This window comes from Patella vulgata, chromosome 2 (assembly GCF_932274485.2).
Source record: "Patella vulgata chromosome 2, xgPatVulg1.2, whole genome shotgun sequence".
Classification (NCBI taxonomy): domain Eukaryota; kingdom Metazoa; phylum Mollusca; class Gastropoda; family Patellidae; genus Patella; species Patella vulgata.
In genome coordinates, this window is record NC_065880.2 from 77,869,997 (window position 1) to 77,887,398 (window position 17,402).

The following is a 17,402-nucleotide window of genomic DNA, read 5'->3' on the forward strand; positions in this document are numbered from 1 at the left end:
TTATGTTACTGTGTTGCAACAGAAGAATTTTATTTTTATGATCTAATTAATTATCTTTCTTTAAAAATATTTGCTAGATATTACAAAATAATTAATTAAATAATAAATCAATTATCTGAAATATGTAATCTGCTAATTGCTTGTTTTAGACAGTTTTAGTTTATCCATAAAGATATTTGACTTTGAGTAAAAGTAATGTAATGTTAAGTTCCCACTATCACGATTCGCGCTACGATTGAAATCGTGGTTTTAATCATGGAGTAATCGTGGTGATCCTATCAGGTCTTATCATATATAGACGGCAGTCGTAGCAATCGTGTTGATCGTATCGAAATGTATCCAATCTTACCTGCAAATGCCAGACCATGGACTCAGTAGGGACAATCCTATCGTGCTACGATTGAAATCATGGTTTTAATCGTGGAGTAATCGTGGTGATCCTATCAGGTCTTATCACATATTGACATCAGTCGTAGCATTCGTGTTAATGATATCGAAACGTATCCAAACTTATCTGTACATGCCAGATCAGAGACTCAGTAAGGATAATCCTATCGTTACGCACCACAATGGGAACCTAGAATTAATGAAGTTTATCTTATATAGATGGAGGGTAAGAAAGATGCTGTATTAACTGGTCAGGTGGCAGAGGTTGTATATAAGCAAGCTAAAGAAGCATTTCCAGGTAAACTTTTTTTATTTACTTTGAGCAATAGTAAGTGTAGGAGGACTGCACTACACACAAGCTAAACCGACAAGACAAACATGGGGACGAACTACACAGAAATAAACAACAATTGTCAAATCAGCCATAAGTGTCCATTGCGCTTTAAAAACACAGGCTTACTCAAAATGAAAAAAAACAAACAACAATGACTGATTTACAACAAGAAAGATCTAATAGAAATTAAACGACTGGTCTTGATGGTAGTCATCTCCTGATTAGTTAACTAATCTAAGTAACTGATGATCATCCACTGGTCAGGACAGAGGACCTGTCAAGGACAGCTGTCTAGTCATTCGGATAGGACAGAAAATCAAGGCATGCAAGTAGATAATCCCTTGGCAATTGGAATTCGATATAAGAGTAGGCCTTAACTCCACTGTCCGGGCACAGTTTCCCTCATAGGACACTGTATGGTGTATGCCCGTCTTCATTAGCCCAGTGGAAGCAGAGCAGTAGGACATTAAACCCCATTTCATTTCTGACTAACCAATAGGTCTTGGGTTTGATCCTGGTGTTGGCAGAAATAGTTCCTCAGGATATTCTACTTTGGTTTTCCTTTATCAGACTGGGATGTAAAACTAAGGTTAAGAGAAGCCCATAGTGCTTCAGCTGCACAGACAAAACATTCCTTATAGCACACTGCAACGTGAATGTCCGTCTTCATTAGCCAACTTGGTGCAAAAAAAATTAGGATGCTAAACCCAATTTCATTTGATTTATATACTGTTGGTTGTCCAAAAGATTTCAAGACCTTTGAAAATTATGCAGATGCCTTGGTTAAAGGGAGTTTGGATGGGCGAATGGTTAGCGCTGTCATTGAGTCAACTGGAGTGGTTTCGATTCCCCACCCAGTTGTATGTGACGAGGAGTAGGGGCGCCTGTCCAACTTCGTGGGTTTTCTCCAGGTCAGCTGGTTTCCTCACACTGCTAAACCCCCCTATGTGCAAATGAATTATTGAAATAAAATTGAAGGTTAAAGTCTCTCTCTCTCCTTTTCTCTCTCTCTCTCTCTTGCCTTGGTTAAATTATTTAATTGTATAACTGTTTAATGAAAATGGTAATATTTATTTTTGTCTGCTTTATAGGTGATGCAGAGTTGATTTTAGGTTTTATTAAAATCTGTGAATTATTTAGTTTTAACAAATCTCAACTTGATAGTATGTACAAAGAGTAAGTAGCTTGTTTGTTTGTCTGTATGTTTAATGAACAAAATATTTCATAATTGTAACCCGCCTTTCAGAGACAGCAAGTGACTAATAAAATAGGTTGATCTATCTGTTTGGCCATCCGTCTGTCGATCTCACTTTTTTGGAACTACATAGCTCTGCTTCTAATTGATAGTGGTTGGAGCGGGGTGGGCGAATGGTTTGCAGGTGCATGTTGCATCAGAAGGGCTGTCATTGAGTCAACTATTATGGTTTTGATTCTCTGCTTGTATGTGACAAAGAGTATAGTTGCCTGTCCAACCTCATGAGTTTTCTCTAGATTCTCCTGTTTCTTCCCACTGCTAAAGACCCCTTCGTGCAACCGAATTATTGAAATAAAATTGAACCATATATTAGTCCAGAAATGGCCTACTTTGTGTCAAGTGGATGTTAAACCCCATTTCTCTTTCTGTCTATCTCCACTTTAAATTGATAAGGGAGTTTGGTGGCCAAAAGGTTAATGCGTGTGCCTTGCATAATGTCTGTCATTGAGTCAAGTGGTGTGGTTTCAATTCCCCGCTTGTATGTGACAAGGAGTAGGGTTGTCTGTCCATTGTCCAACCCCGTGGATTTTCTGCAGGTCAATGGTGTAGATGTTTATTAAGTGAATCTCTTGCTTGGTGATGGGTATTTCCTGCTTAAACTAAGCAGAGATACAGAAGTTGATTTACCTATGCTTTGGGACACGATAACTTTGATTGTAAATGAATGAGAATTATGAAAGTTGGTGTTTAGTTTAACTACATCAATACTTTGACTAAGTAATTTCTGATATGGTTAGGCAGATTAAAAAGCAGTTTGATTGCTTAATGCTTTATGAAAAGTTAAATGTACAAGTCATTAAAGTCATTTATTTTGGAATTGAGACGGGGTATATCAGCCTCACTGTTGGGTTTTTTTTTTTTGAAAATCAAATTTTGGGGTTAAATAATATATTACCAACCTGATTAAAACACAGATCCTATTTCGTTTTGTTTTTATAGTTCAAAATTTCCTTTTGCGTGTCATTACTACACAAGGATCTGGAGGGTTGTTATATTACCGGCGTTCTGGGTAAAGTGAGGGATTAGCCAATGAAACGGTCTGTTATGACGAGTTCTTTGCGTTTGATGCACGAAACTGTGGGTAAACCACTAGAAATGTCAATGCTGATTGGTTAATCAATGTCTGAAGTCATAGGGTCAAAAGCCACTTTCCAGTACAAATGGTCATATCTTCATCGAAAGTATAAAAAAACAAAACAAAATATAGATCTGTATTTTAATAAGGCCAAAGTAAATAAGTTATTCACGAAAACCAATTAAATATTCTGCTTCCTATTTCTTCAGAAAAGTCTAATTTAAAAACAAAAGGTCCCACCCACCAGTACTTGCTTGTAAGATTTTAAAATTTTAAAAACAAGATTTAAATACATATTTGTTTATCAACATCCTGAAGATCTAAAAATGAATTAGTTTGGCCTTATACATAAAAAGTTATGGTATGAAAGATTTGATTTAGGATGTTCAAAATTTAATAAGCCAAGCATGAGTTTTGAACAATATTTTGTGTATAAATTTTTGGCTTTTTCACAGATTTGATTTAGGTCGTTCCAAATTTAATTAATCAACCATGAGTTTTGAACGATACTTTGTCCATACATGTATAAATTATTTATCTTTTTTTTAATTTTTGACTTTTTCACAGTTTAAAGAAGAATTATCCTGATAAGCCACTAACATGGGATGCTAGAGCTAGAAGATGTATGAGTATACAAACCGGTCAAGGTATTTATTATTTTGATAACGTATCATATTTTACAGGTTTTTAAACCACTAGGGTTGACACCAATCCTGTTACTGTCAAAACACAGGTTGGGTAACTTTATCATCTTCAAATATGAAACATGTAACTGTCATCAATAAAAACACTTAATTCATAGGTGCGCATTTGGGTTAGAAATACACTGTACGGAACAGGGTATGGTTATTCTTTCAAGAACACACAGTAACACTTCTCATTTGATGAGTTCACATAGCTAATGTATCTTAATAGATCTTCTGCCCTGTTGCTTTGGCTGTTGAAATACTAACCCAAAGTATTACTCCATTTAACTGGATGTTTTCTCCTCCAAGAACACTGGATGCAATAGCTGCATTTTCCTGATCTTTAAAGCTGCTGTCATTTCAATATCTGGGGGGAGGTTGGTCGGCTGGATGGTTAGTGCCTGTGCGCTGCATCATAAGGTCTGTCATTGAGTCAACTGGCGTGGTTCTGATTCCCTGGTATCTAGCTAGTTTTGAATGATATATAATTTTCACAGCTTGATTAATCCATGCTAAAGAGTTCTCAAATTGATTATTTAACATCTACTAAAGAAAAACAAATGAAAATATCAACAGTAGATAATCTCTACTTGTTTTTATCGTCTGTAAAGAATGTTGAATTTTGCCAAATTTACAATTCATCCTATCTTTGTAAATTGTGTAGTTTGTCCACAGGTTTGTCTTGTTGGTTGTGTTTTGTGTGTTGTGTGGTTCTCCTGCTCTTACTAATATATTATTTTGATATTTGTAGATTCAAGTAATGAAGATAAAATGCACAGTTTATATGAACAGGCAGTTTCACAGATCAATACAAGTAAGATGTTTATTATATTTTAAATCTAGTCACATATTGATGATAGAAACCTTAAACAAAACATCCAACAAACACAGAACATCTTTTGTATAATGAAAAAATACCCACACAAAGTTCTTCTTAATGAAAACTTCAATGTTTTTCTTACAATATTTTTATATTTAGCAAAACAAAAACTTCATGTGGACACTTGTGATCAAGCCACCAAAAATGTTCAGTCTTCGGGTTGTTAAGGGGAGGTAACTCTTCCAACAACTACTATTGTCTCCCCTTACACCACAAGTTGCAGTCTTTTCAATCCTGTTTTTTATTACATGAACCTAATACATTCTATTTTTACATATTAAAGTGCCCATTGTCCATGTCAGTATAATGATATGATTTGTACAAATAATATTATTAGTTTTGTGTTCCATATAACATTTGGTTATTTTTTTTAAAGAGACACAATTCAACATTTTGCACTTCCAAAACAAAACTTTAATCGTATAAAGCTTATCTTGTCCCATCACTAATCATATAGAGCTTGTCTCATCACAAATCATACAGTACTTGTCTCATTACTGTTCATAGAAAACTTGTCTCATCACTAATCATACAAACTTGTCTCATCACTAATCATACAGAACATGTCTCATTACTAATCATACAGAACATGTCTCATCACTAATCGAAATAACATATCAGATTTTTTATTATTACTTAAATCAACATTTACAAGAAGCCTTTAAACTAAAGTTCTATGTTATAATTTACATTTATGTTATCAGAGATGTGGTGGCTCAGTGAGTATGACACTGGCTAGCTAACCAGGGGGTCTCATGTTCACTCCTGATGTTGAACGAGAAAGTTCCTCAGGATTTTCCGGTGTGGTTTTCCACTTGTTTAGTTGTTCGTGAACGTAAAAGATCCCTTGTCCTCATAGCACACTGTCAACCCGTCTTCATTAGCCCAGTCGGTGCAGAAAAGTAGAACGTTAAACCCCATTTTGATTCATGTTATTGTATTTATCTATTACATTCATAATTGGATAGTGCTTTGTTTCATTTAGACCTTATGGTCTTCTGTGTATTTTATTATATGTTTGGGGTTTTTTCATTAACAATATTTTATCCAGGATATTTGAATGTGATTGGGGAAGTTACATGTATGTAAACCCCACCTCTTTGTTTTTATTTTGTGAGCCACGGTGGCTAAGTGAGTAAGACGCTGGCTCTCTAGCCTGGAGGTCGCATGTTTGATCCCTGCATTGGCCAAGAAAGTTCATCAGGATTTTCCAATGTGGTTTCCCCTTGTCAGTGGTGCAGGACGGAATGCCTGACAGGGGAAGCTGTCTAGTCATTTGGATGGATCGAAAAGCCGAGGACCTGTGTATACATTGGCGTGCACATAGAAGATCCCTTGGCAGTTGGAATTTGATATAAGAGTAGGCCATATTTCCCTCATAGCACACTGTATGGCAAATATCATCTTCATTAGCCCAGTCAGAGCAGAACAGTAGGACGTTAAATCTCATTTCATTTCATTGTTTTTATTTTAATGAATGTATAACAGTTTGATGATTAATGAAAGATCGCGCCATACAAATAATAATAATAATAATAATAATACAATCATCATAGTCAATAGTAATCAGTAAAATAACCAATGTGACTCATGCAAATAATATTGATGAAATGAAACATGATCCGAGCGAGAGTCATCTCGTTACCATCTTCTAATCAAATATAGGTTTACAAAACATAAAGACTCTCTTCGTCACCTGTCAACGAGGAAACAAAACAATCTTGACTGATATGATGAGTGTCGTCATGTCGACAAGTAAGAATAGACAACTCTGAGGAGATTAAACTGACAGTTGTCATGCAGTCGGGGAGGTTGCCTGGCCATAAAGTCAACATAAAGATTTTAACAGCTATTAGCAGTCATAACAATATTATTGAAGGTGTCATGAACTGTTGTTGACTGTAGTCTTACTTATACTTTGACATTTAATAGAGTCAACCTATAAAGTTCTTTGAATAATAGTATTCATATCAAACCTATTATATCCCCTATAATGAATATAAGCCTCGTCTCTTTGGACTTTAATTAGCTCGAATATTGAACAATACATCTAGCTTTTCATTGTTATTTTTTAATTAGCTAAAAAAAACAATCACTTAAATTAGTTGGGATATTCAGAATTGTTCCTGATAATCATAGTTGTTATTCGCACTTAGAATCGATATGTTTCTATAGATGACAATTAAATTTTAATTGATCCATTAGTCAATGGAAAACAAAAGATTTTTGTTTTTAGGTATATGATTCCATAAATAATAATTTATTCGTTAGGAATTTACGTAATTATGGATTGACAAAAATTTGGGTAAAAATTTACTCGAGACATAAAGAAAATGTCAGGTTGCCAGATTTTTTTTTGTGTGTGTGTGTGTGTGGGGGGTATAATTTCATTACAAGTATTAAGTAGACTTTAGTTTTTGTGATTTTCTAATGATTTATTCTAAAGAAATTTCAATAATTATTGACAGACAAAAAAAATACTGTAAGATTTTTCTGGAAAATGTCAGGTTGTTCTGTGTGTACGCAGTGATCTATGGGAGTATCAATAGATTAGTCTTTACATAAATGTGTGAAGTTTTATTTATCTTATACCTACAGGCCCCCCTACATGTCAATTTCTATACAATACACATATATGCAAATACTTTGAATGTTTAGTTAGTTCTCATCCACAACTAAAACCAACAAAATGCCCTCTATTATTAAATTATTAGTCAAGATGGACAAGTACAGACATCTGTGAAATTTAAACTATTATATATTGTATATAGTATGAAATATATGGTAAATAAATATTGTTTAAATCAAATTTAAAGATACATTATCTATGATTCAGATAAAGAACTGGCCATTCTTGCTATAATAGTTCAGAAATATATAATGAAAACTGAATGTATTGAAAACTCTATTCAAATTACTTTATTCTTAGCACACGCGCTGTATCACGAGTCCTGTCATTGAGTCAGCTGGCGTGGTTTCGAATCCCCGGTTGTACGTGACAAGGAGTAGGGTTGCCTGTCCAACCTCGTGGGTTTTCTCCGGGTCCTCCGGTTTCCTCCCACTGCTAAAGGCCCCTACACACAAGCGAATTATTGAAATAAAATTAAACCATATGTTAGTCCCGAAATGACCTAGTCTGTGTCGAGTGGACGTTAAACCCCATTTCTCTCTCTCTCTCTCACTTTATTCTTAGCGAAGTTATGAGTGTTAGAAGATTGTTTATTACTGTAGCAACAGTACTGACCAAACAAGACTAAGTCTCAATTATCAATTTTATCATTAAATTTTTCAATCTTGCTGTCATTCTAATCTATTTAAGTCCCAGCCATCTGTTGGTCTAGAGAGTAGATTATGGGCTTGTTATGTTAATAGAGACCTACAATCATAAGGTCTGTCATGTCGACTGCCGTGGTTCGATTCCCCAGTTGAATGTGACAAGGAGTAGGGTCGCCTGTTCAACCTCGTGGGTTTTCTCCGGGTACTCCAATTCCCTCCCACTGCTAAAAGACCCATATATGCGCAGCAAATTATTGAAATAAAATTGAACCATATGTTAGTCCCAAAATGACCTAATTTGTGTCAGTCGAAGTTAAACCCCATTTATCTCTCTCTCTATCTGTATTATTATGAAATGAATTAATATTGAACAGCCCACATTTACTGCACCGACTGTGCCAGTAAAGACGTAATATTATGTACATGTACCTACTGGCCAGACAATGTAAGGAGAATTCAATCGAGATGTGCCCAATATCTTGATTAAATCTGAGTAACTTCAGACAGAATTTTAAAAAAATATCTTGAGAGAAAACAAGAAGGCTTCAAGTCCAATCATCTACATGCAAATAACCAGTCAAAAATAGACTCCAAAAGAAAGATTAGAAAATGTTACAGCTATTGGCAATGGAACGAACCTTCAGGAACTTTGATTAAATGCATGAAAGTTAATAATCTTGTAGCTTATGTCAATTTGCAATGTCGGAGAATTTAATCAGAAGAACAATTAATGTAGGCACTTGATATAATTACAAGTGAGGTGTGATTAATGTGTTATTGTTGGTTAGTTTGGTGTTAGTTTCTCTTTCAGGGGGTATAATGTATTTTACATGGCAATCAGTTTGTCGTCTTAGGCATTCTGCTTCCAGTTATTCCAAAGGGTATAACATGTTTTCCAGTTATTGCAGAATTGGAGATAATGAGAGGTTAAATACTTGAAGTAATGAGAGGAATAGAGCCTCTGAGCATCTTTTATATCTGTCATGTGCAGCTTCTTGTAACTGTTCTCTACTCCCAACAGATAAGGAGAACAGTTGCAAGAAGCTTGGGACCTAGGGCTGCTGGTTTTAAGGGGGAAGTCGTTCGGATGGTATAAAAAAACTGAGGTCCTGTGTACACATTGGCGTGTTAGTTAAAGATCCCTTGCAAGTTGGAATTCGATATAAAAGGTCCTAGCACTGCTGTCCCGGCAAAATTTCCGTCATGCCAGTCTCCATTAGCCCAGTTGGAGTAGAACAGTAGGATATTAGACCCTATTTCATTTATAAGGGGGAAAAGGAAGCAATTACTCCTGGGTCCCCTGCCAGGTTTGTAAAACAATGTAGGGAAAGCTCAACACTTCGTACCTTAATATCTGATCACCAGTAACCTTTATCACTATTGAGGTGATACTAACAATCTCTGTCCCTCTCTTTCTCTCTTTAGCCATGTACTATACGAAAGTTACAAAGTTAATCCGCTTGTTAACTGCCATTTTAATTCCTACATCAACAATTTTAGTCGTGAACACTAGATTTACTTCTAGAAGTTTGAGAAGTATTTTATCCCACTTCCAGTTAATAAAATTGAAAATGTTTATATATTCTTTGTGTGTAAAGAAAAATATAGAACAGATTAGAACCGCAGTAAAAAATAGAATACTAATTTTTTTAGTATGATGGCCATTCAGAGCAGAGATCCGTTCTTAAAGTAGATAGTTCTCTGTGGTCAGATTGATACAACAAGATTTTGATTGTAATAGATTGGTGAGAGAATATGTTATGACAGTTGATGGAGAAGCATATCGGGTAGATGTATGATTGCATCTGTAGATTATACATTATTTATAAAGATGATAATAACATACATCAGTTTGATCAGTGCATGTCAATCAAAACATGCATGTTTCAGAAGATGTCAAGAGTTATCTGGGGATTTAGGTGGTTGAATGGTTTAATGCTTCGATTTGTATCGTAAGATCTGTTGTTGAGTCAAGTGAGTTGGATTTTCACCAGATCATTCAGTTTCCTGCCACTGCTAAAGATACTCATAAGCAAACTGAAATAAAATTGAACTGTGCATTGGTCCTAAAATGACCTAGTTCGTGTTGAGTGGATGTTAAACCTTCTCAAAGAGCAAATTGTACTAATTTGGAAATATATAGTAAAATGATTGTCCAACAGTGAAATTAACAAAGTTCTCATCTGGAAAGTGGTATTGAAATAAAATTGAATCAAATGTTAGTCCCTAAATGACTTGGTTCTTGTTGAGTTGATGTTAAACTATCTCTCTCTCTCTCTCTCTCTCTCTCTCTCTCTCTCGTTATCTGTTCTTTAAATGATTGATCAATCTGAGAAGAAGACGGGACCAAGGGTCAATCTCATTATCAGGAATTGCAAATTATAGTGGTCATGTAAATAACATGTGCTAAATCACTAATTAAATTGCTGGCTATCATCAGATCCGAGAGTTAAACCATTTTCTGTTCCACGATAGCAGATAAAATCCACTTGTTCATTCACTTAAACTATTTGATTAGGTTGGAAACTCACGACATGTTGATCAACGAAATTCAATTGTTTTGGACGATTGTTGTAGCAGTCTTATTCTGTCTCAATTCTTTTAGTAGATTTATTTCTTCTGAAGCTTATACCCGTAGGATTGACCATATTTACCTCAGAGAATAGATCTTATTTAAATTTCTTGATTTCTTCAATTTATCAGAGGTCATGACTTATTGTAATAATTAAATTAACAGGTTAAAAGTTATGATCACAATTCACTTGATATTCTTGGTTCTAACGAGCAGGGTTGGATGGCCGAATGGTTAGGGCATGTGCATTGTGTCATAAGGTCTGTCATCGAGTCAACTGGCGTGGTTTTGATTCCCCGGTTCTACGTGACAAGGAGTAGGGTCGCCTATCTAATCTCATGGGTTTTCTCCGGGTCCTCTGGTTTCCTCCCACTGCTAAAGACCCCTACGCGCAAGCGGATTACTGGAATAAAATTGAACCTGATGTTAGTTCCGAAGTGACCTAGTTTGTGTCAAGTGGACGTTAAACCCCATTTCTCTCTGTCTCTCTAAATGTTATAATCACAATTCACTTGGGTAGCCAAATGGTTAAAGATTGCAAGTTGAATCATAAGGTCTAAGATTGAGTCAAGTAGTGTGGAAACGATTCCCAGCTTGGATAGGGGGGTTGGATGGCTGAATGGTTAGCGTGCGCGCGCTGTATCATAAAGTCTGTCATTGAGTCGACTGGCGTGGTTTCGAATCCCCGGTTGTACGTGACAAGGAGTAGCGTTGCCTGTCCAACCTCTTGGGTTTTCGCCGGGTCCTTCGATTTCCTCCCACTGCTAAAGACCCCTATGCGCAAGCGAATTATTGAAATAAAATTAAACCATATGTTAGTCCCGAAATGACCTAGTTTGTGTCGAGTGGATGTTAAACCCCATCTCTCTCTCTCTCTCCCAGCTTGGATGTGACAAAAACCTGGTGGATTTTCTTTGTGACCTCTAGTTTCCTCTCACTGCTAAAGACCCCTATGTGCAAGTGAATTATTGAAATAAAATTGAACCATTTGTTAGTCCTTAAATAATTTCACTCTCTCTTTTGTTCATCCTCCCATTCTCCTATCTATTATTATCTATACCAGTATATTATTAAACTACAAACTACAAACCCAGAATAAATTGAACATAATTCGTGCGTTATCAAGCACATCTCTATGTAGCTAGACATCGATAAACTTTTGAAAAATAAAAAATTATATTAATCAATTTAATTTTTAATATTTGTCTGAAACTTATATTGAAGTTTTATCGAGCATGTCTCTAGACATCGAGAAACATTTGAAAAATAAAATTTCTGTGAATCAATTTAATTTTGAATATTTGTCTGAAACTCATATTGAAGTGTCCTAATGTCCTTGACGATATTGTATTAAATGAACAGTGAGCTGTGGTTAGAATTAATTAGATCTTCTGGAAAATGAGCAACAATGTTCATCTATTGACAATATGTTTTTTATTAAAAAAGAAAATTTTGTATATTGGGTGAGAGTTGTGTGGAAAAACTTGTAGAGCATGTGGTTAGTGTTATGACAGTGGCTGTGTTATTTGTTATTCCTGACTAGTGTGAATAGGGTACATAGATCTCGACAAATCTTTTGTTATTCTCTTCTCTTGAACACTCTATTATTAACCAGCGATAATTGAAACTGCTTTGCACATGTCCAACTCCGCCTACCTGAAAATGATCATTCAGGTTTGGTTTATAAATTAAGCCTGGTATCAAACTGTCAACAGGTACAATAAGGTTTTGTTTATAATTTCATTGGCTTTGTATATATTGTATACTAGACAGTTCTCTATCTAATTAAGTAAACTGTCTCACAGTGGAGACACACCCCAAACTGTCTAAAATCTATGATTGAAAGCAGAAGAACTCTGTTATATAATAGAATTAATTAGATTATTGATCAAGCTACAATTTGAACCGTTGAGAGAAAGCTTTTTGTAATATTCAATAATTGTTATATAATGCAGTAATATTCATCTGCTAGGAATTTCCTTGTAGATGAATTTTCCCTAGAATTTCCTTGCAGATGAATTTTCCCTAGAATTCCTGGTAGATGAATTTTCCATACAATTCCTTGCAGATGAATTTCTATAGAATTTTTGATAGACGATTTTTCCATACAATTCGTGATTGAAGAATTTTCCCTACCCAGAATTCCTGATTGAAGAATTTTCCCTAGAATTCCTGGCCGATGAATTTTCTCTAGAATTCCTGGTAGAAGAATTTTCTATAAAATTTCCTTGTAGATGATTTTCTATAGAATTCCCAATAGATGAATTTTCCATAGAATATTCCTGATAGATGAATTTTCCATAGAATGACATCCCCAACCAGCCTAAAAATGGAGGCTTCCATTGAATCTTTTATTTGATCGAAACAACTGTAAATGTATGTCTTTTGTTTTGTGGAATTGGTTGAATGGAACATCATGGGTTTACGTTGGGCCAGTTGAATCTGTAAAAAGATATATCAGCCTAAAAATGATTCAATTCTGTTCAGTATGTACAAAGATATAATGAATTAAATATTTCACAACATTCAGTGTCAATCAAGGCACCATCACCTATATACAGACGATTAATCAAGCCAGTATCACCTATATACAAACGATCAAACAATCCAGCATCACCTATATACAGACGATCAAACAAGCCAGCATCACCTATAAGTGTTGTTAAAATCTCTTTAATCTCATTGAATCCAAGCTGACATTTATCTATCAATAATCTATCAATAATATTTTAGTTTTGTATATATAACATAATGTTAGATGATCAATTTGAGTACATTATAGCATGGATTAAGCCATTATAAAAAAGTTAGATGGACGATTGTTTGTATATCAACTGTTGAAGTCTGGCCCCGAGTTCACAAAACTTTTTCAGATTTAAGTTAAGAATTTACTCAAAATTGTTCGCCTTAATTTAAAGGAGCTAAATCGCTAATATTTGGGACCTAGAAATTGACACAAATGGGTCGCAACGCATATAATAATGTAATATGAATGGATATAAACTGATTTACATTCAATCGTTTCTGTTTTTACTGTAATTTCTAATCAGTTATAGTCGGCGAAATGCCCCAAAGTCTCAATTAAATGACAATTTCTAGCGTCTGGTTATTTCAGTCTACACTGAATGCATTTATTGCGCATGCTCTACAGATAAGAATATGACGTTACAGTTTGACATGGCTTGTGTAATATGTCTGGCCTCGTTCTTAGAGGCCCTTGTTACAAATGGCATTGAAACGCATTATGGTACACGATTCGTGTACCAATAGTAAAATGTTTATTTTGTCTTGAATATTGGATATCAGAAGCCCAAATTTTCCCTGTAAGGTCACAAGACCAATGTTGATTTGAAATGACAAATAATTCAGGTTTTCAATGTCGATGATTTTTGATGATATTGGGTTAGAGACTTAGCTACTTTAACTAAAATACAGCCCTTTATAAAACTTTTGTTGTTTTAATGTATCAAATACATCAATAAGAAACTATGCGTTTCAGGACCAAAGTGATGAACAGTGATTAAAGTTGATTAAATTGTTAACTTAATTCTGAGAATGCTTCGTGAACTCGGGGCCCATATCTTTTTACAGATATAATGTAGGTGTATTAAATTTATGGTGAGATTCACAAACAATCCTGCACCGACTCGACTAATGAGAGAAATTTTCCAGCTGTCAAAGGGTTCTTTTATGTGCACACCCAATATGTACCCGGGACCTTGTTTTTTCTGTCCTATCCGAACAGCTATACACTGTCTATGCCAGGCCCTACGTTCTGCACCACTGATAAGAGGATACCACACTAGAATATCCTTGAACTTTTTCGACCAACATCAGGGATTATCATTAGAGGATTGTACAGGTGAAATCGACTGTTGAGGTATAATTACAGGTAAATGTGTGTGTATTTATGGTGAAATCTACAAACAATTATTGCCTGAAGGTGAATAGATATGAATCCATAATAAAAGTTAACAGACTTGATGCTCTTGTTGTGTACCTTATAACATAGGTTGAAATACTTACATCAAACTACAAATATGTTTAATATAAATCTTATAAACTAAATGAATGAATATGTACTGTTTACCGCCATTGTATTTAGATACTCGAGAATTACGAAGACGACACAAGAGACCATTGATCATCTTTGTTTATTTATTATGAAAAGTTTATTGCCCACTTCTGATAATACCTGATTGTCGGGAGTAATGTAGGTAAAATAGGTACAATGTTATTGTAAAGCCCACAGATTTACTTGTCAATAATAGATTTTTGTTGCACAGCGATTATTGAATCGTGAGAAAAAAAACTAGGTTAACGCATTTAAAATCATTGATGACAAGGCTGATTAGTTCATATTTAATAGCTAATTAACGTGGTCATTGATTAAATCGTTATCACTGTCCTTTACTAGGTTGTCACTAATTCGTCTTTTCCTGCGCTACGTTTTTATTTAAACAATGTGGATATTGAGTGATCGAAGAATAATTAATAGGCCTCACGCACTAAATGACTACAGTAGATAAACACAATCAAGTATATATATTTATTGATAAAATCAAAGAGAATTGTTTCTGTTTAGATTCAGATTATGAAATGGGGGTTAATGCCCTACTTTTTTGTACCAGTTGGATGGACGTTGTGTGTTATTAGGGATACTTTGCCTGTACAGCACCGCTTCTGCCTCACTTTATAAAATTCCAACTGTCAGCTGTAAGTTTTTCTTTTACATGCGAGTACCGGTACATAAGTGGACATTGTTTTTTTTATCCCATCAGAATGACTAGGCCATTTTCCATGTCAGTCCTTTTACTCCTCACCACTTGAGAAGGAGAATCCAGACTGGAAGACCCTGAGGGGCCTTGCACTGATAATTTTGAACAAATTAGGTCAACTTTTACCAAAGCCCGGGTACTGGTTCATTTTCGTCCAGAGAATTTTTTTTTCTAACCAATTTGGTCAGCTTTCAGCTTTCAGCTTTTACTAAAGCTTAAACACTCAAGAAAATTCTTGAACAATTTTGGAAGGCCTATATGGTTCCTGATCCGTAATCTAGCAAGAGAAAATATTCAGACTCTGCTTGGAGCTAGCTTGAAGTTGGCTGTTACCTCAGTAGAATCACTCCTATAGACGTAGAACCCATTATGATAGAATAAATGAAATGAAATAAAATGGGGTGAAACATCCTACTTTGCTGCACCGACTCGGCTGATGAAGATGGGCTTACAACATATGGAGTGCTATGAGGGAAATTTTGCCAGGACAACAAAAGCGAATGTGTACACAGGAGCTCAGTTTTTGTCCAATCCAAACAACTAGATACTGTCCTTACTAGGCCCTCCGTCCTGCACGACTGACAAAGGGAAACCACCCTGGTGAATTCCAGGAACTTTCTGAGCCAACAACGGGAGCTAACCCGAGACCTCCTGGTTAGCGAGCCAGCGTCTTATTCACTGAGCCACTGCTTTATCACCTTAATTTAAAACCACTTGACCAGATTTATTGACCGACACCAACTTATTGTTTCAGTCAAGACAATTGTAATTCTAACAATTTTATCACTTAATAAAATATATTAATTATATTTATTTGAAAAAAATCGTTCAACATCTTATAAATTGTGATTTACTTACATAGAAAAATAGGAAATGTTTACACTATCATGGAAGCGAACATTTTGTAAAGATCACTGACGAATAATAATAATACAACTTGACTTCTTTCATTGAATTCCTCTCCGGAGCCATCATTGAAAAAATCTTGAGCTGTACTAATACAAGATGTTCTCCTATAAAAGAGACAGGCATCAAGTCTCGAGATCATGTCGTGTTTATTTAATGCAACATTCGTGTAAAAGCCCAGCAGATATTTACATACAAGCAATCAATGATGAAAGATGAAGAAATGGATGATGTAGACGTCTGCTATTAGTGTATGGCCGTCCACCATTACTAGCAACAATCTAACGTTAGGCCATACACAATATATATGCTGATTCTCAGACAATCTTTAACCCAGAATCTGATGCAAGAGGGAGGTTTTTATTTTTGAGCTTTTATTTTGTAAAAGGATCACTACTGGGCTAAATTCAAATATATTTTTTTAGACCTACTTCCTGTTACGGGGTAAACCATTTACGTGCAGTATTTAAACCATTTTGCCGGGCAGCGGCACTATGGCCTACGGTTATATCAAATTCCAACTGCCAAGGGATCTTTTACATGCATGCCAGTATATACACAGGACCTCGGTTTTTTGTCCCATCTTAACGACTAGACAGCTGTCCTTGTCAGACCCTCTATCCTGCACCACTGTCAAGAGGAAACCACATTGAAAAGTCCTGATGAACTATCTATGGCAATGCTGGGAGTGAACCTGCGACCTCCAGGCTTGCAAGCCTGCATCTGACCCACATAGCCACCATGGCTCCCAGAGTATATGAGAACCAGAATAGTTTTTATCATGGCCTTATATAGCAGCTTGTGCTTTATTCATCTTTATTTATCTTTTTATTCATTTTTATTTATTTTTTATGCTTGATCACCTAGAACTATTGTTTGTATTAATTGAATATGTTTTGTGAGCTAGAGATTAAAATAGAGTTAATGTAAATAGTATTATAAATGTTATTAATAGTATCTGTTTAATGATGGGATGCTGTGTGTAGTTAATTAAAAATGTTAATTAAAAAAAAAGAATTATAATGATCATAAGTCTCGAAATATCAACATGGAGTGAACATTTAATATAGCTTTATTCACTAACTTAAAGTCTTCACCAACATGAAGTGCTTTAATACAGTTTTAATCATTAACTTAAAGTCTCTACCAACATGAAGTGCACATTTAATACAGTTTTAATCACAAACTTAAAGTCTCTACCAACATGAAGTGCACATTTAATACAGTTTTAATCACAAACTTAAAGTCTCTAC

General features: G+C 35.1%; 1 protein-coding gene across 1 annotated transcript in view; it reads left to right on the plus strand.

Annotated features, from left to right (window-relative positions):
• The window catches only part of LOC126809827 (U3 small nucleolar RNA-associated protein 6 homolog), a 135,420-nt gene that overhangs the window by 9,689 nt on the left and 108,329 nt on the right, over positions 1-17,402 (plus strand). The window contains exons 11-14 of the mRNA XM_050534619.1: positions 607-685; positions 1,813-1,897; positions 3,619-3,698; positions 4,489-4,551. Coding sequence (XP_050390576.1) covers positions 607-685; positions 1,813-1,897; positions 3,619-3,698; positions 4,489-4,551 — 307 coding nt within the window. The remainder of the gene's footprint in view (positions 1-606; positions 686-1,812; positions 1,898-3,618; positions 3,699-4,488; positions 4,552-17,402) is intronic.